Genomic DNA, 20,903 nt, shown 5'->3' on the forward strand with positions numbered 1-20,903 from the left:
AACAACAACAACAACAACAACAACAACAACAGCAACTACAACAATCATCCTAATAACAATAATAACCGCAACAACAACAACAATCAGAAGCAGCTATGCCAAAGGTGTGAAAAGTATCACTCGGGGTTCTGCACCAAATTTTGCAACAAGTGTAAAAGAAATGGTTATAGCGCGGTGAAGTGTGAGGTCTACGGACCAGGAGTTAATAGAGCGAAAGGAACAAATGGTGTCGGAATGAGTAATGGCGGAGCAAGTAGTGTCGGAGCAAGTTATGCCAATGTAGTTTGTTATAAATGTGGAAAACCGGGCCACATTATTAGAAATTGCCCGAACCAGGAGAACACGAATGGACAAGGCCGCGGAAGAGTTTTCAATATTAATGCGGCAGAGGCACAGGAAGACCCGGAGCTTGTTACGGGTACGTTTCTTATTAACAATAAATCTGCTTACGTTTTATTTGATTCGGGTGCGGATAGAAGCTATATGAGTAGAGATTTTTGTGCTAAATTAAGTTGTCCATTGACGCCTTTGGATAGTAAATTTTTACTCGAATTAGCAAATGGTAAATTAATTTCAGCAGATAATATATGTCGGAATCGAGAAATTAAACTGGTTAGCGAAACATTTAAGATTGATTTGATACCAGTAGAGTTAGGGAGTTTTGATGTGATAATCGGTATGGACTGGTTGAAAGAAGTGAAAGCAGAGATCGTTTGTTACAAAAATGCAATTCGCATTATACGAGAAAAAGGAAAACCCTTAATGGTGTACGGAGAAAAGGGCAACACGAAGCTACATCTTATTAGTAATTTGAAGGCACAAAAACTAATAAGAAAAGGTTGCTATGCTGTTCTAGCACACGTCGAGAAAGTACAAACTGAAGAAAAGAGCATCAATGATGTTCCCATTGCAAAAGAATTTCCCGATGTATTTCCGAAAGAATTACCGGGATTACCCCCACATCGATCCGTTGAATTTCAAATAGATCTTGTACCAGGAGCTGCACCAATAGCTCGTGCTCCTTACAGACTCGCACCCAGCGAGATGAAAGAACTGCAAAGCCAATTACAAGAACTTTTAGAGCGTGGTTTCATTCGACCAAGCACATCACCGTGGGGAGCTCCTGTTTTGTTTGTCAAGAAGAAAGATGGTACATTCAGGTTGTGTATCGACTACCGAGAGTTGAACAAACTTACCATCAAGAACCGCTACCCACTACCGAGAATCGACGACTTATTTGATCAACTACAAGGCTCGTCTGTTTATTCAAAGATTGACTTACGTTCCGGGTATCATCAAATGCGGGTGAAAGAAGATGATATTCCAAAAACTGCTTTCAGAACACGTTACGGTCATTACGAGTTTATGGTCATGCTGTTTGGTTTAACTAATGCACCAGCTGTGTTCATGGACCTTATGAACCGAGTGTGTGGACCATACCTTGACAAGTTTGTCATTGTTTTCATTGATGACATACTTATTTACTCAAAGAATGACCAAGAACACGGTGAACATTTGAGAAAGGTGTTAGAAGTATTGAGGAAGGAAGAATTGTACGCTAAGTTTTCAAAGTGTGCATTTTGGTTAGAAGAAGTTCAATTCCTCGGTCACATAGTGAACAAAGAAGGTATTAAGGTGGATCCGGCAAAGATAGAAACTGTTGAAAAGTGGGAAACCCCGAAAACTCCGAAACACATACGCCAGTTTTTAGGACTAGCTGGTTACTACAGAAGGTTCATCCAAGACTTTTCCAGAATAGCAAAACCCTTGACTGCATTAACGCATAAAGGGAAGAAATTTGAATGGAATGATGAACAAGAGAAAGCGTTTCAGTTATTGAAGAAAAAGCTAACTACGGCACCTATATTGTCATTGTCTGAAGGGAATGATGATTTTGTGATTTATTGTGACGCATCAAAGCAAGGTCTCGGTTGTGTATTAATGCAACGAACGAAGGTGATTGCTTATGCGTCTAGACAATTGAAGATTCACGAACAAAATTATACGACGCATGATTTGGAATTAAGCGCGGTTGTTTTTGCATTAAAGACTTGGAGGCACTACTTATATGGGGTCAAAAGTATTATATATACCGACCACAAAAGTCTTCAACACATATTTAATCAGAAACAACTGAATATGAGGCAGCGTAGGTGGATTGAATTATTGAATGATTATGACTTTGAGATTCGTTACCACCCGGGGAAGGCAAATGTGGTAGCCGATGCCTTGAGCAGGAAGGACATAGAACCCATTCGAGTAAAATCTATGAATATAATGATTCATAATAACCTTACTACTCAAATAAAGGAGGCGCAACAAGGAGTTTTAAAAGAGGGAAATTTAAAGGATGAAATACCCAAAGGATAGGAGAAGCATCTTAATATTCGGGAAGACGAAACCCGGTATAGGGCTGAAAGGATTTGGGTACCAAAATTTGGAGATATGAGAGAAATGGTACTTAGAGAAGCTCATAAAACCAGATACTCAATACATCCTGGAACAGGGAAGATGTACAAGGATCTCAAGAAACATTTTTGGTGGCCGGGTATGAAAGCCGATGTTGCTAAATACGTGGGAGAATGTTTGACGTGTTCTAAGGTCAAAGCTGAGCATCAGAAACCATCAGGTCTACTTCAACAACCCGAAATCCCAGAATAGAAATGGGAAAACATTACCATGGATTTCATCACTAAATTGCCAAGGACTGCAAGTGGTTTTGATACTATTTGGGTAATAGTTGATCGTCTCACCAAATCAGCACACTTCCTGCCAATAAGAGAAGATGACAAGATGGAGAAGTTAGCACGACTGTATTTGAAGGAAGTCGTCTCCAGACATGGAATACCAATCTCTATTATCTCTGATAGGGATGGCAGATTTATTTCAAGATTCTGGCAGACATTACAGCAAGCATTAGGAACTCGTCTAGACATGAGTACTGCCTATCATCCACAAACTGATGGGCAGAGTGAAAGGACGATACAAACGCTTGAAGACATGCTACGAGCATGTGTTATTGATTTCGGAAACAGTTAGGATCGACATCTACCGTTAGCAGAATTTTCCTACAACAACAGCTACCATTCAAGCATTGAGATGGCGCCGTTTGAAGCACTTTATGGTAGAAAGTGCAGGTCTCCGATTTGTTGGAGTGAAGTGGGGGATAGACAGATTACGGGTCCGGAGATTATACAAGAAACTACCGAGAAGATCATCCAAATTCAACAACGGTTGAAAACCGCCCAAAGTCGACAAAAGAGCTACGCTGACATTAAAAGAAAAGATATGGAATTTGAAATTGGAGAGATGGTCATGCTTAAAGTTGCACCTTGGAAAGGCGTTGTTCGATTTGGTAAACGAGGGAAATTAAATCCAAGGTATATTGGACCATTCAAGATTATTGATCGTGTCGGACCAGTAGCTTACCGACTTGAGTTACCTCAACAACTCGTGGCTGTACATAACACTTTCCACGTCTCAAATTTGAAGAAATGATTTGCTAAAGAAGATCTCACTATTCCGTTAGATGAAATCCAAATCAACGAAAAACTTCAATTCATCGAAGAACCCATCGAAATAATGGATCGTGAGGTTAAAAGACTTAAGCAAAACAAGATACCAATTGTTAAGGTTCGATGGAATGCTCGTAGAGGACCCGAGTTCACCTGGGAGCGTGAAGATCAGATGAAGAAGAAATACCCGCATCTATTTCCAGAAGATTCGTCAACACCTTCAACAGCTTAAAATTTCGGGACGAAATTTATTTAACGGGTAGGTACTGTAGTGACCCGAACTTTTCCATGTTTATATATATTAATTGAGATTGATATTTACATGATTAAATGTTTCCAACATGTTAAGCAATCAAACTTGTTAAGACTTGATTAATTGAAATAGGTTTCATATAGACAATTGACCACCCAAGTTGACCGGTGATTCACGAACGTTAACACTTGTAAAAACTATATGATGACATATATATGGTTATATATATAGTTAACATTATATTATGATAAGTAAACATATCATTAAGTATATTAACAATGAACTACATATGTAAAAACAAGACTACTAACTTAATGATTTTGAAACGAGACATATATGTAACGATTATCGTTGTAACGACATTTAATGTATATATATCATATTAAGAGATATTCGTACATCATAATATCATGATAATATAATAATTTAAAATCTCTTTTGATATTATAAACATTGGGTTAACAACATTTAACAAGATCGTTAACCTAAAGGTTTCAAAACAACATTTACATGTAACGACTAACGATGACTTAACGACTCAGTTAAAATGTATATACATGTAGTGTTTTAATATGTATTTATACACTTTTGAAAGACTTCAATACACTTATCAAAATACTTCTACTTGACAAAAATGCTTACAATTACATCCTCGTTCAGTTTCATCAACAATTCTACTCGTATGCACCCGTATTCGTACTCGTACAATACACAGCTTTTAGATGTATGTACTATTGGTATATACACTCCAATGATCAGATCTTAGCAGCCCATGTGAGTCACCTAACACATGTGGGAACCATCATTTGGCAACTAGCATGAAATATCTCATAAAATTACAAAAATATGAGTAATCATTCATGACTTATTTACATGAAAACAAAATTACATATCCTTTATATCTAATCCATACACCAACGACCAAAAACACCTACAAACACTTTCATTCTTCAATTTTCTTCATCTAATTGATCTCTCTCAAGTTCTATCTTCAAGTTCTAAGTGTTCTTCATAAATTCCAAAAGTTCTAGTTTCATAAAATCAAGAATACTTTCAAGTTTGCTAGCTCACTTCCAATCTTGTAAGGTGATCATCCAACCTCAAGAAATATTTGTTTCTTACAGTAGGTTATCATTCTAATACAAGGTAATAATCATATTCAAACTTTGGTTCAATTTCTATAACTATAACAATCTTATTTCAAGTGATGATCTTACTTGAACTTGTTTTCGTGTCATGATTCTGCTTCAAGAACTTCGAGCCATCCAAGGATCCATTGAAGCTAGATCCATTTTTCTCTTTTCCAGTAGGTTTATCCAAGGAAATTAAGGTAGTAATGATGTTCATAACATCATTCGATTCATACATATAAAGCTATCTTATTCGAAGGTTTAAACTTGTAATCACTAGAACATAGTTTAGTTAATTCTAAACTTGTTCGCAAACAAAAGTTAATCCTTCTAACTTGACTTTTAAAATCAACTAAACACATGTTCTATATCTATATGATATGCTAACTTAATGATTTAAAACCTGAAAACACGAAAAACACCGTAAAACCGGATTTACGCCGTCGTAGTAACACCGCGGGCTGTTTTGGGTTAGTTAATTAAAAACTATGATAAACTTTGATTTAAAAGTTGTTATTCTGAGAAAATGATTTTTATTATGAACATGAAACTATATCCAAAAATTATGGTTAAACTCAAAGTGGAAGTATGTTTTCTAAAATGGTCATCTAGACGTCATTCTTTCGACTGAAATGACTACCTTTACAAAAACGACTTGTAACTTATTTTTCCGACTATAAACCTATAATTTTTCTGTTTAGATTCATAAAATATAGTTCAATATGAAACCATAGCAATTTGATTCACTCAAAACGGATTTAAAATGAAGAAGTTATGGGTAAAACAAGATTGGATAATTTTTCTCATTTTAGCTACGTGAAAATTGGTAACAAATCTATTCCAACCATAACTTAATCAACTTGTATTGTATATTATGTAATCTTGAGATACCATAGACACGTATACAATGTTTCGACCTATCATGTCGACACATCTATATATATTTCGGAACAACCATAGACACTCTATATGTGAATGTTGGAGTTAGCTATACAGGGTTGAGGTTGATTCCAAAATATATATAGTTTGAGTTGTGATCAATACTGAGATACGTATACACTGGGTCGTGGATTGATTCAAGATAATATTTATCGATTTATTTCTGTACATCTAACTGTGGACAACTAGTTGTAGGTTACTAACGAGGACAGCTGACTTAATAAACTTAAAACATCAAAATATATTAAAAGTGTTGTAAATATATTTTGAACATACTTTGATATATATGTATATATTGTTATAGGTTCGTGAATCAACCAGTGGCCAAGTCTTACTTCCCGACGAAGTAAAAATCTGTGAAAGTGAGTTATAGTCCCACTTTTAAAATCTAATATTTTTGGGATGAGAATACATGCAGGTTTTATAAATGATTTACAAAATAGACACAAGTACGTGAAACTACATTCTATGGTTGAATTATCGAAATCGAATATGCCCCTTTTTATTAAGTCTGGTAATCTAAGAATTAGGGAACAGACACCCTAATTGACGCGAATCCTAAAGATAGATCTATTGGGCCTAACAAACCCCATCCAAAGTACCGGATGCTTTAGTACTTCGAAATTTATATCATATCCGAAGGGTGTCCCGGAATGATGGGGATATTCTTATTTATGCATCTTGTTAATGTCGGTTACCAGGTGTTCACCATATGAATGATTTTTATCTCTATGTATGGGATGTGTATTGAAATATGAAATCTTGTGGTCTATTATTATGATTTGATATATATAGGTTAAACCTATAACTCACCAACATTTTTGTTGACGTTTTAAGCATGTTTATTCTCAGGTGATTATTAAGAGCTTCCGCTGTCGCATACTTAAATAAGGACGAGATTTGGAGTCCATGCTTGTATGATATTGTGTAAAAACTACATTCAAGAAACTTATTTTGTTGTAACATATTTGTATTGTAAACCATTATGTAATGGTCGTGTGTAAACAGGATATTTTAGATTATCATTATTTGATAATCTACGTAAAGTGTTTTTTTAAACCTTTATTGATGAAATAAAGGTTATGGTTTGTTTTAAAATGAATGCAGTCTTTGAAAAACGTCTCATATAGAGGTCAAAACATCGCAACGAAATCAATTAATATGAAACGTTTTTAATCAATAAGAACGGGACATTTCAGTGGGAAGGCAAATGTGGTAGCTGACGTCTTGAGCAAAAAGGACAAAGAACCCATTCGAGTAAAATCTATGAATATAATGATTCACAATAACCTTACTACTCAAATAAAGGAGGTGCAACAAGGAGTTTTAAAAGAAGGAAATTTAAAGGATGAAATACCCAAAGGATCGGGGAAGCATCTTAATATTTGAGAAGACGGAACCCGGTATAGGGCTGAAAGAATTTGGGTACTAAAATTTGGAGATATGAGAGAAATGGTACTTAGAGAAGCTCATAAAACCAGATACTCAATACATCCTGGAACGGGGAAGATGTACAAAGATCTCAAGAAACATTTTTGGTGGCCAGGTATGAAAGCCGATGTTGCTAAATACGTAGGGGAATGTTTGACGTGTTCTAAGGTCAAAGCGGAGCATCAGAAACCATCAGGTCTACTTCAACAACCCGAAATCTCGGAATGGAAATGGGAAAATATTACCATGGATTTCATCACTAAATTGCCAAGGACTGCAAGTGGTTTTGATACTATTTGGGTAATAGTTGATTGTCTCACCAAATCAGCACACTTCCTGCCAATAAGAGAAGATGACAAGATGGAGAAGTTAGCACGACTGTATTTGAAGGAAGTCATCTCCAGACATGGAATACCAATCTTTATTATCTCTGATAGGGATGACAGATTTATTTCAAGATTCTGGCAGACATTACAGCAAGTATTAGGAACTCGTTTAGACATGAGTACTGTCTATCATCCACAAACTGATGGGCAGAGCGAAAGGACGATACAAACGCTTGAAGACATGCTACGAGCATGTGTTATTGATTTCGGAAACAGTTGGGATCGACATCTACCGTTAGCAGAATTTTCCTACAACAACAGCTACTATTCAAGCATTGAGATGGCGCCGTATGAAGCACTTTATGGTAGAAAGTGTAGGTCTCCGATTTGTTGGAGTGAAGTGGGGGATAGACAGATTACGGGTCCGGAGATAATACAAGAAACTACCGAGAAGATCATCCAAATTCAACAACGGTTGAAAACCGCCCAAAGTCGACAAAAGAGCTACGCCGACATTAAAAAAAAGATATAGAATTTGAAATTGGAGAGATGGTCATGCTTAAAGTTGCACCTTGGAAAGGCGTTGTTCGATTTGGCAAACGAGGGAAATTAAATCCAAGGTATATTGGACCATTCAAGATTATTGATCGTGTCAGACCAGTAGCTTACCGACTTGAGTTACCTCAACAACTCGCGACTGTACATAACACTTTCCACGTCTCGAATTTGAAGAAATGTTTTACTAAATAAGATCTCACTATTCCGTTAGATGAAATCCAAATCAACGAAAAACTTCAATTCATCGAAGAACCCGTCGAAATAATGGATCGTGAGGTTAAAAGACTTAAACAAAACAAGATACCAATTGTTAAGGTTTGATGGAATGCTCGTAGGGGACCTGAGTTCACCTGGGAACGAGAAGATCAGATGAAGAAGAAGTACCCGCATCTATTTCCAGAAGATTCGTCAACACCTCCAACTACTTAAAATTTCGGGACGAAATTTATTTAACGGGTAGGTACTGTAGTGACCCGAACTTTTCCATGTTTATATATATTAAATGAAATTGTTATTTACATGATTAAATGTTTCCAACATGTTAAGCAATCAAACTTGTTAGGACTTGATTAATTGAAATAGGTTTTATATAGACAATTGACCACCCAAGTTGACCGGTGATTCACGAACGTTAAAGCTTGTAAAAACTATATGGTGACATATATATGGATATATATATATATATATATATAGTTAACATGATATTATGATAAGTAAGTATCTCATTAGGTATTTTAACAATGAGTTATATAAATAAAATTGAGTTTATTGAATTAAGAAACTCGAAACGATATATATAACAATTATCGTTATAACAACGTTTTACTAAATGCATATGCATCATATTAAGATATTGATACACTATGTTTAATCATGATAAATGATAAGTAAACATGTCATTAAGTGTATTAACAATGAACTACATATGTAAAAACAAGACTACTAACTTAATGATTTCGAAACGAGACATATATGTAACGATTATCGTTGTAACGACATTTAACTGTATATATATCATACTAAGATATATTATATATCATAATATACTGATAATGTAACAATTTAAAATCTCTTTAGATATAATAAACAATGGGTTAATAACATTTAACAAGACCGTTAACCTAAAGGTTTCAAAACAACATATACATGTAACGACTAATGATGACTTAACGACTCAGTTAAAATGTATTTACTTGTAGTGTTTTAATATGTATTCATACACTTTTGAAAGACTTCAATACACTTATAAAAATACTTCTACTTAACAAAAATGCTTACAATTACATCCTCGTTCAGTTTCATCAATAATTCTACTCGTATGCACCCGTATTCGTACTCGTACAATACACAGCTTTTAGATGTATGTACTATTGGTATATACACTCCAATGATCAGCTCTTAGCAGCCCATGTGAGTCACCTAACACATATGGGATCCATCATTTGGCAACTAGCATGAAATATCTCATAAAATTACAAAAATGTTAGTAATCATTCATGACTTATTTACATGAAAACAAAATTACACATCCTTTATATCTAATCCATATACCACCGACCAAAAACACCTACAAACACTTTCATTCTTCAATTTTCTTCATCTAAGTGATCTCTCTCAAGTTTTATCTTCAAGTTCTAAGTGTTCTTCATAAATTCTATAAGTTATAGTTTTATAAAATCAAGAACGCTTCCAAGTTTGCAAGTCTACTTCCAAGCTTTCTAATCCATTCCAAGTAATCATCTAAGATCAAGGAACCTTTGTTATTTACAGTAGGTTATCTTTCTAATTCAAGGTAATATTCATATTCAAACTTTGATTCAATTTCTATAACTATAACAATCTTATTTCGAGTGGAAATCTTACTTGAACTTGTTTTCGTGTCATGATTCTGCTTCAAGAACTTTCAAGCCATCCAAGGATCCTTTGAAGCTAGATCCATTTTTCTCATTTCCAGTAGCTTTATCCAGAAAACTTGCAGTAGTAATGATGTTCATAACATCATTCGATTCATACATATAAAGCTATCTTATTCGAAGGTTTAAACTTGTAATCACTAGAACATAGTTTAGTTAATTCTAAACTTGTTCGCAAACAAAAGTTAATCCTTCTAACTTGACTTTTAAAATCAACTAAACACATGTTCTATATCTATATGATATGCTAACTTAATTATTTAAAACCGGAAAACACGAAAAACACCGTAAAACCGGATATACGCCGTTGTAGTAACACCGCGGGCTGTTTTGGGTTAGTTAAATAAAAACTATGATAAACTTTGATTTAAAAGTTATTCTTCTGGGAAAATGATTTTTCTTATGAACATGAAACTATATCCAAAAATCATGGTTAAACTCAAAGTGGAAGTATGTTTTCCAAAATGGTCATCTAGACATCATTCTTTCGACTGAAATGACTACCTTTACAAAAACGACTTGTAACCTGTAATTCCGACTATAAACTTATACTTTTTCTGTATAGATTCATAAACTTAAGTTCAATATGAAGCCATAGCAATTAGATTCACTCAAAATGGATTTAAAATGAAGAAGTTATGGGTAAAACAAGATTGGATATTTTTTGATTATTTTAGCTACGGGAAATGTTTAACAAATCTATACAAATCATATCCTAGCTAACTTATATTGTATTATACATGTATTCTAATATATTATGTAATCTTGGGATACCATAGACACGTATGCAAATGTTTTGACATATCATATCGACCCATGTATATATATTATTTGGAACAACCATAGACACTCTATATGCAGTAATGTTGGAGTTAGCTATACAGGGTTGAGGTTGATTCCAAAAATATATATACTTTGAGTTGTGATCTAGCCTGAGACGTGTATACACTGGGTCGTGGATTGATTCAAGATAATATATATCGATTTATTTTCTGTACATCTAATTGTGGACAACTAGTTGTAGGTTACTAACGAGGACAGCTGACTTAATAAACGTAAAACATTAAAACGTATTAAAAATGTTGTAAATATATTTTGAACATACTTTGATATATATGTACATATTTGTTATAGGTTCGTGAATCGACTAGTGGCTAAGTCTTACTTCCCGACGAAGTAAAAATCTGTGAAAGTGAGTTATAGTCCCACTTTTAAAAACTAATATTTTGGGATGAGAATACATGCAGTTTTATAAATGTTTTACGAAATAGACACAAGTAAATGAAACTACATTATATGGGTGAATGATTAAAGCCGAATATGCCCCTTTTGCTTGGTAACCTAAGAATTAGTAAACCGATCTACTAATTGACGTGAATCCTAAAGATAGATCTATTGGGCCTAACGAACCCCATCCAAAGTACCGGATGCTTTAGTACTTCGAATTCATTTTTATCATGTCCGAAGGATTTCCCGGAATGATAGGGGATATTCTTATATGCATCTTGTTAATGTCGGTTACCAGGTGTTAACCATATGAATGATTTTTATCTCTATGTATGGGATGTATATTGAAATATGAAATCTTGTGGTCTATTATTATGATTTGATAATATATAGGTTAAACCTATAACTCACCAATATTTTTGTTGACGTTTTAAGCATGTTTATTCTCAGGTGATTATTAAGAGCTTCCGCTGTTGCATACTAAAATAAGGACAAAATTTGGAGTCTATGCTTGTATGATATTATGTAAAAACTGCATTCAAGAAACTTATTTTTGATGTAATATATTCTTATTGTAAACCATTATGTAATGGTCGTGTGTAAACGGTATATTTTAGATTATCATTATTTGATAATTTATGTAATGCTTTTTAAACCTTTATAGATAAAATAAAGGTTATGGTTGTTTTAAAAATGAATGCAGTCTTTGAAAAACGTCTCATATAGAGGTCAAAACCTCGCGACGAAATCAATTAATATGGAACTTTTATAATCAATATGAACGGGACATTTCATATGGGTCACGTACTATTATCTTTGCTTGCTATTCGTAGAAGCATACTTTCGAATGTTAAATATTTGACGTTGGTTAAAACGTCACATTTTATCATGAATGCAAACTTATTTTGATACAGCATATAGTATTTGACCTTGTAATGATCCTGTTGTTGATGATTCGTACACAATGGTTTTGTACGGGGCATCACAGTCATAGCCAACAGGTTGGCATTGATTGTGATGAGACTTTTAGCCCGGTTGTCAAACCAGCATCGATACGGACTGTCCTTAGTTTGGTGGTATCTAGACATTGGCCCATTCATCAATTAGATGTCAAGAACGCCTTTCTTCACGGACACCTTTCTGAGACAGTTTACATGCATCAGCCCCCAGGGTTTCGGGACGCGCGCTATCTAGATCATATCTGCTTATTACAGAAATCCATTTACGGTCTTAAACAGGCCCCTCGTGCCTGGTTTCAGCGATTTGCAGGATATGCTCAGCGGATTGGGTTTCACCAGTGCCGTTGTGACACCTCTCTATTCATCTACCGTCAGGGATCTGATACTGCCTACCTGCTTCTGTATGTTGATGATATTGTGTTGACTGCTTCTTCTACAGGTCTTCTACAGCGGATCATTACTTCTTTACATACGGAATTCTCTATGATAGATTTGGGCCCTCTGAACTATTTTCTTGGCATCAATGTCACCCGCACCACATCTGGATTGTTCCTATCTCAGCGACAGTATGCCACCGAGATCATTGAGAGGGCAGATATGACCTGTTGTCACCCGTGTAGGACCCCTGTGGAACCGGGTGCCAAACTTACTACGCACGGTCCTCCTGTCAAGGATCCGACTCTCTACCGTAGCCTTGTAGGGGCATTACAGTATCTTACTTTTACTCGCCCGAATATCTCATATGCCGTACAACAGATTTGTCTCTTCATGCATGACCCTCGAGAGCAACATTTCCACGCTCTCAAACGGATCATTCGTTATGTTAAGGGGACCACCGATCTTAGCCTGCAGCTTTACGCGTCATCCCCCACCACCTTGGTAGCTTATTCTGATGCAGATTGGGCAGGTTGCCCCACCACCAGACGCTCCACCTCTGGTTATTGTGTTTTTCTCGGCAACAATCTCCTCTCCTGGTCTTCCAAGCGGCAACTCACGCCCTCCCGCTCCAGTGCCGAAGCGGAATATCGTGGTGTTGCCAATGCCATTGCCGAGACATGCTGGATACGTAATCTACCGCGTAAGCTTCACTGTCCGCTCACCTATGCTGCATTGGTTTACTGTGATAATGTCAGCTCGGTTTATCTTTCCACTAATCCGGTTCAACACCAGCGCACCAAACACATAGAGATTGATATACACTTTGTTCGCGACTTAGTTACTCAGGGACAGGTTTGGGTCTTGCATGTTCCTTCTAGATATCAGTTTGCAGACATTTTCACCAAAGGCCTACCGTATGCATTGTTTGACGAATTTCGATCCAGTTTGAGTGTCCGAATCACTCCCGCTCAAAATGCGGGGGGATGCTAGCGTAGTTATTATTAGCCCATGTATTACATTTGTTGGGCTCAGCCCATTTATTATTGTTAGGGTTTTTTGCCTATATATGGCTGTTATGTTTATGTTATGGATCAAGCAATAACAATATCACTTTCATAATTACGCTCGTGATTGTATATCGTGTTCTAACATTGTGACCCTCCACTTTAAATGAAACTTGTAGCTCTTTAAATCACGAGAGTTAAATTTTTTGAATCAATTGAATCGAAGTTCGTATGAAAGAGATATAACTAAAACGTTAATAACTTTCGTTCCAAAAAAATAGTAATAACTTGCTATATGTGTAATATCAGTCAAAACTTCACATTACCTTCATTTCTTGGACATAAAAATTAGAGTAATTTGTAACTAAATTTGTGTCGAAAGTCTATGGAATCAACTTAAAAAATGTAAAATTAGAAATGATATGATGCTAAAAAGTGGGTCATGTACTTGTTCGATCGAGCTCCCCCAAGAAAAGTCATCTAAACACTTTTTAATATTTATATATAGTATAGTGATTTTGGCTGATCAATGACCTTGTTATTAGCACTGAATTAATGATTGAGTGGTAAAAAGGCTTAGTTGATTGTAGGCCCGTATCTTTGAAAAAATAGGTGTAGATTCAAATCCTGAGGGGGGATTCTTCTCCAAGGTTGTGCCTCTGGTATCTTTCACTCTGTGCGGGTCAAACTGGTTAACATAAAGCATTTCGGGTACGCTTTGCGCGATGGATGCGAGGAGTTTCTTTCTAACGGGTGCGTGAGTGGCAAATTAGAGGATTCGATGCCAAAATTGTCGTTCTAAAAAAAATGAACTTGTTATTAACATCCAAATCCAAATAAATGTATATACTACAAACACTTTCGGTTTACTTTTTTCGAGTTCTTTCGTTAATATTCTTGTGTATCGGTTCGGCGATGTTTCATCTATTGATGAAGGTTCATTTAATTTTAATACTAATTGTTATTTTAGTGAAAAAAATATATACTACAACATAAATACAAATATGATTTGATAATCTGGGTCATACATTTTATAAAATTAAAAATTTTAGTGTGAGTTCTTCACTGATCGACTAATAACTAGTAAATAACCAGATCCAGATTAGAAGACTTGTATTTGTAATAGAGTAGTGGTTTGGCACCATCTGCTTGTACATACTCGACTTCAAAAATGTTCAACTTGGATGTGCATGTGGTGGTTATAAAAATTATGGGTAACTATTCCATTCTTTGGTACTTTCAAGTTCCCATTTGTTGAATATTTCAAGAGTCAAATTTTAAACAGTTTTTGAAACCCCCATATTACCTTTATCGTGAATATATAAATAGTAGCCCATCTTGCATTTGTAAAACTCACTAATAAAAACTTCCAATTTTAATTTGTCCATTAATTTCAACATGAAGTTCTCATTAACATCTTATGCAAAATCTCTTATTTTTTCACCCATCAAACGTTTCATTCATAACGATTTCCATGAAATATTCGAGACGATGTCACTCATCGACAAACTTCTCTTCTTGGTACGTATATTGTACATTTGTACGTACGTAGATATATATATACATGCATGTTTTTTAACACACACAAAAAAACAGTACTTTTTACAGGCACACAACTTCTTGTCATATGATCTAGTGTATTTGCATGAATCTTAACTGATTAAAAATGTAAATATGTAGTTAGTTAGTTCGGAAAATTATGTCTATATGTATTTCAATATAAAGATGGAATTAATTAATTGATCGATTATTTATTCGTGTACGTAGATCCTTCATGGTGTTGATAAGTCGGGAATTGGGTGGCACCGTTTACCGGTGTTCTTGGGACTTATCTACTTGGCTATACGACGACGTCTTCACGATGGTTACAATTTGATCAAAGTTGGAAAATCTGCAGAGGTGGAAGTTCGATTCAATCCTGATGACGTTGCGTTTAGGACAGCCAACGGAAAGTTCAATGATCCTCATAACGCATATGCTGGCGGTGAAGGAACTTTTTTTGGCCGGAACGTGCTCCCCGTTGATCAGAAAGATAAGGTATATTCTTATTTCTTTCGGTACTTTTTTAAACCATTATTGGATAACCTAGTAACCGGGATCTTGAATTTCTATCTCAAGTTTAAACATCATTAACAATATATCTTTTGAGGTGATTAGGGATTGAAAGGGTCATAGTCACGGTATAAACTATAAACCGGTTAAGGTGTATGCAAGGTTGAGAATCGGATCTCGGGGAGATCTCGTTTGGACTTTTTTAGGAAGATCTCGGCATCTCGGAATAATCTCGGCGAGATCTCGGACGTTGACTTACGTTGACTTAAGTTGACTTTATAGTTTTTTAAATAAAAATATACATAAAAATATAAATATATGTATATTTACATACGTTTTTACGAGATTTTACAAGAATATCCAAGAAATGAGTGATAAAATCTAGGAAATTACGAATTTTACAAGAAAACCTTACAAATTAGCAAGAAAATCCGAGAAATCATGGCTTTGACTAAGTTTGACTCCGTTGACGGAGAAATCTCGGGAGATGAGCATCTCTTCTCAGTTGCTTTCTAAAAATGAGATTTCGGGGGAGATCTCCTGAGATTTACAACACTGGGTGTATGAGTAAAATTATTCACCTTTTTCGAATAGTCTAAACAATAAAAACTATATATCCGTATTAGTTTTTTTTTTTTTTTTTTAACTTAAAAGCTTAACTTATATTCCCGAGTTTAGATTTTTTAGAGTTTAATTTATCTTTTGATTCATTTTCATAATAAAAATAAATAAGGAGAACCCATCTGTATCATATGAAAAATGATTCAGCAACAAATCAATAATCATTATCATCATCAATCAATATAACAAAAAAGGTAAAAAAGTAAAATTATTACTATGTTCAATTCACTTTGAGTTAAGCATAATATTTTTTTTAAAACCCCAAATAGTAATACACACACTCATCATATAGTCTACAACGAGGTTCGCACTCACAATTTTAAAGTTAATGATTTTTCTTGATACTCAGACTATAAGACCTTTGGTATTAAGCATAATAATTAATAGACGGTAATTAATAATAAATATAAATATAGTATAATTTGGTTCATACTAGTCCAATTTAATTATAAGTAAATAATTAATTAATCATTAGCTACTACACCGTGGGATTATTCAAACATATTGTAATAATAATATGATTTAATCTTTTACATATGTCAGTTTATATGATGAAACATTATTATACAAATGGGGTTGTTTTACCTACTATTTTGTTTTATGGATATCTAAGATAGGTTCAAAATGACTCAAAAATAAGATAAACTAGTTCGGAAAAAGTGATAGCTTAATGCTTAATTTGACACTAGTGGTGTCATTCAAGAGTAGCTAGTAATAATTAATTAATATTATTATAATCTTTTGTTGTTTTTGTGCTTTATATATTGATTTTTAGTAATAATGATTCTAACAACCACTCCGTGTACTACATTAAAATATTTTTAGTAATAATGATTCTAACAACCACTCCGTGTACTACATTAAAATAAATTGACGGGTAAGATAAGGTCAATACGACTATTCTATGTTGACTTCAATTTTCCGGTACAAATTAATCAGGTCAACCATGGGTCTTCAACTCGGACTTTTGTGACACTTTCATTAGTAATTAAATTTATTTATTATTATTTTTTGATAAGCCAGGAAACCTCATACTTTAAGTTAGTTGATTTTTTCTTTTTTAACGACAGAAACTTATACATTTCCAATTTCCGAATTCTTTAAAGACGGCATTTTCTACCATTATTAGTAAAATCTTAAATTAATATTATATTTTCGTTCAAGCTCAATCAAATTCATTTTGTACATAGTTGCTGAAGCCAGATCCCATGGTGGTTGCAACAAAGCTTCTAGCGCGCAAAGAAGTTAAAGATACCGGAAAACAGTTCAACATGATTGCTGCTTCATGGATTCAGTTCATGATTCATGACTGGATTGATCATCTTGAGTCAACAAAACAGGTTATTCGCAACCCACATTCATCATTTAACATCGAACTTATAATGCTTAACTATAGAATTAGATGAAGTTGAAATAAATAACACATCATGATTCATAACCATGCATGCATTTTTAATTTCAGATTGAGCTCAAAGCACCAACAGAAGTAGCCAGTGAATGCCCTCTTAAATCCTTCAAGTTTGATGAAACTAAACAAGTTGATACTGGTTTAGACGATATTAAGAAAGGTCATCGCAATATCAGAACTCCTTGGTGGTATGATTTTTATAAATTAAAATTGATATAAACATTCATTTTAATATATACTCATAATATGAAGTTAATTACTGATACTTGTATATATATATAGGGATGGTAGTGCAGTGTATGGAAGCAATTCACATGCGGTGAATCGCGTTAGAACATTCAAGGACGGAAAACTCAAGATCTCAAAAGATGGTCTACTTCAACATGATGAAGATGGGTTGGCTATAGCAGGCGACATTCGTAATAGTTGGATTGGCGTTTCAACGTTACAAGCCCTTTTCATCCACGAGCACAATTCTGTTTGTGACGCGTTAAAGGTACATATATACACATCAATTAGCATGTGTAATCAAGTTTGTTCAATACACTAGAAACATGCATTAAATTTTTAATTACTTATACTTTACATAATTATAATAATCAGAAAGCGTATCCTGATTTTGACGATGATAAATTATATCATCATGCAAGATTAGTTACTTCTGCGGTGATAGCTAAGATCCACACCATCGATTGGACCATCGAGCTTCTTAAAACAGATACCCTTGAAGCTGCCATGAGGATTAACTGGTATACTATTTTCCTAAACTAATTATTACTGTATTATAACCATCACAAGATAACACACTGGTTGAGACTTTGAGTTTTTGTAAGAGGTCTCATGTTAGAATCCTGTCTAGGACGAATATTTAGTGGTAGTTAGGGATGAGTTGAAAACAGCCAGGGAGTAATCCTGCTCGGCTATGTACATCAGAGTATATGGGGTTGGATTACTCGTCTTCTCGGGTAGCCCGAACAGGAAAAACCTTCTGCCTTTTTTTTACTACTGTTTTATATATACGTTACTACTTAATTTCATGAAATATCACAATGTACTAATGTTTATTTGAAAATTTGTGAATTCAGGTATGGGATATTGGGGAAAAGAGTTAAGGACATATTTGGGAATGTTGGAGGAGCCATTTTAGGAGGTCTTGTAGGGTTAAAGGAACCAAATAACCATGGCGTACCATACTCGCTAACCGAAGAGTTTACAAGTGTTTACAGAATGCACTCTCTTTTACCTGATCAACTTCATATTAGGAATATCAATTCAACACCAGGACCAAACAAGTCTCCAAAGTTGGCTAAAAAGTAAGTCATTTTGGAGCCCACATAAATAGATGTCATGTAGCTTTCTTTCTTGACTTACATATTAAACTTGACAAAGAGATAATATTGCTTTAAGAAATATGTTTAAATAATAATATTTATAAATTTGATTACAGGGTTGACATGATAAATTTGATTGGTAAGAATGGTGAAAAAGAATTATCAGAAATTGGATTAGCAACACAAATGGCATCAATGGGACATCAAGCATGTGGTGCACTTGTGCTATGGAATTATCCAAACTGGCTTAGGAACATCGTGCCTCAAAACGTCGATGGCACAGATCGTCCTGATCATATCGACTTAGCCTCACTTGAGAGTACGTTTCATCTTCCATTATTAAACTTTTCTTTATATATATATATATATATATATATATATATATATATATAACGATTTTTATAACGACAACTTTGAAAGATGTCGTTAAGGTGTATCAATTGATTTACTAAGCAGTTAATATTGACTTTTTAAATGGCAACTATTCATGTGTACAATATATTTATACATGACCACAAGTCCTAATATATAACTAGTGTTGATTCTTGATCTAACATAGTTTATATGATAATGATAATGTAGTTTTTAGGGATAGAGAGAGAAGTGTAGCAAGATACAATGAGTTTCGTAGATCGCTTTTTTTGATTCCTATCTCCAAATGGGAAGATCTAACAGACGATCAAGATGCTATCGACACATTACGTGAAGTGTACGATGATGACGTGGAGCAGCTCGACTTATTGGTGGGAATGGCTGCCGAGAAAAAGATTGATGGGTTCGCTATTAGTGAGACAGCTTTTGTAATTTTTATAGCCATGGCGTCAAGGTAATTAAAATTCTAAAACGACACGAAAAATATAAAACTCGAAGCTAAAAAACAAACAGATCGAACAAATAAGTACTAAATACTCGTAATTTGTATGTCCACAAACTGCAGGAGACTCGAAGCTGATCGATTCTTCACAAGCAATTTTAACGAAGAGGTGTACACGAGAAAAGGGTTCGAATGGGTGAATACAACAGAGAGTTTGAAGGATGTCTTGGACCGAAACTTTCCAGAAATGACGGATCGATGGATGAACTCGACGAGTGCTTTTTCGGTGTGGGATGATGTACCGAAACCTCATAATCCAATACCAATTTATCTCCGTTTCCCAAAATCTTCAAGTAAACAAGCTTGAGATATATAATTTGCATCGGTATAATGTATATTTATGTAATTATATACAGTAATTCTTTGTGTTCTTAAGCATTCAGGTGCAGTAAGTTCAGGATCATGAAATGATATATGTTAGAAATAATTAAAATTAAAATGTGTAATTTAATTCGTTATTTTGAAATAAAATATAATTCATGTAATTATAATTATTTTTGTTCTTAAGCATTCAGGTCATCAGGTGGAATAAGTTAACGTTCATGAAAAGTCGAAAAGATATACGGAGTATGTATGTATTTTTTAGAATAAACAAATAAAAGGTGTGTTTTACTTCGTTATTTAATACTGTAATAATAATAATAATCTATCTATACTTCTATATATCTATCTATCTATATATATAGGGGGATGATTCTCACACACATTTTTTTGATCCTCACACACCTATTTTAACCTTTTACTCTTCTAATAATACTCAATTGGTGTGTGAGGATCAAAAAAGTGTGTGTGAGAATCATCCCCCATATATATATATATATATATATATATATATATATATATATATATATATATATATATATATATATATATATATATATATATATATATATATATATATATATATATATATATATAATAACAAACACAAAAATATGTCATTTTATCTAATAACAATTAATTCTAGCCTTCCATTTCTAATGA

At 34.2% G+C, this 20,903-nt stretch overlaps 2 protein-coding genes across 2 annotated transcripts; both read left to right on the forward strand.

The window, feature by feature from the left end:
- The first annotated feature begins 12,446 nt into the window (after positions 1-12,446).
- On the forward strand, positions 12,447-13,619 carry LOC139863611 (uncharacterized mitochondrial protein AtMg00810-like). The gene has a single exon (XM_071852224.1). It carries the CDS (start codon positions 12,447-12,449, stop codon positions 13,617-13,619), a length of 1,173 nt encoding a protein of 390 aa, XP_071708325.1.
- Positions 13,620-14,992: 1,373 nt separating this feature from the next.
- LOC139861255 (alpha-dioxygenase PIOX-like) lies at positions 14,993-20,427 on the forward strand. The gene is made up of 10 exons (XM_071849584.1): positions 14,993-15,154; positions 15,401-15,670; positions 17,497-17,646; positions 17,769-17,902; positions 17,997-18,210; positions 18,318-18,463; positions 18,800-19,027; positions 19,162-19,364; positions 19,628-19,871; positions 19,983-20,427. Exons 1-10 carry the CDS (start codon positions 15,032-15,034, stop codon positions 20,224-20,226), a joined length of 1,956 nt encoding a protein of 651 aa, XP_071705685.1. The 5' UTR covers positions 14,993-15,031; the 3' UTR covers positions 20,227-20,427.
- Positions 20,428-20,903: the final 476 nt, after the last annotated feature.

This window comes from Rutidosis leptorrhynchoides, chromosome 8 (assembly GCF_046630445.1).
Source record: "Rutidosis leptorrhynchoides isolate AG116_Rl617_1_P2 chromosome 8, CSIRO_AGI_Rlap_v1, whole genome shotgun sequence".
NCBI lineage: Eukaryota > Viridiplantae > Streptophyta > Magnoliopsida > Asterales > Asteraceae > Rutidosis > Rutidosis leptorrhynchoides.

Bases quoted from the DNA above. Each gene is read 5' to 3' on its own strand.
- LOC139863611 (XM_071852224.1), top strand. From the start codon at position 12,447: ATGCATCAGCCCCCAGGGTTTCGGGACGCGCGCTATCTAGATCATATC.
- LOC139861255 (XM_071849584.1), top strand. From the start codon at position 15,032: ATGAAGTTCTCATTAACATCTTATGCAAAATCTCTTATTTTTTCACCC. The intron at 19,028-19,161 runs GTAAGTCATTTT...ATTTGATTACAG, and splicing joins TCTCCAAAGTTGGCTAAAAA to GGTTGACATGATAAATTTGA. The intron at 19,872-19,982 runs GTAATTAAAATT...CACAAACTGCAG, and splicing joins TTTATAGCCATGGCGTCAAG to GAGACTCGAAGCTGATCGAT.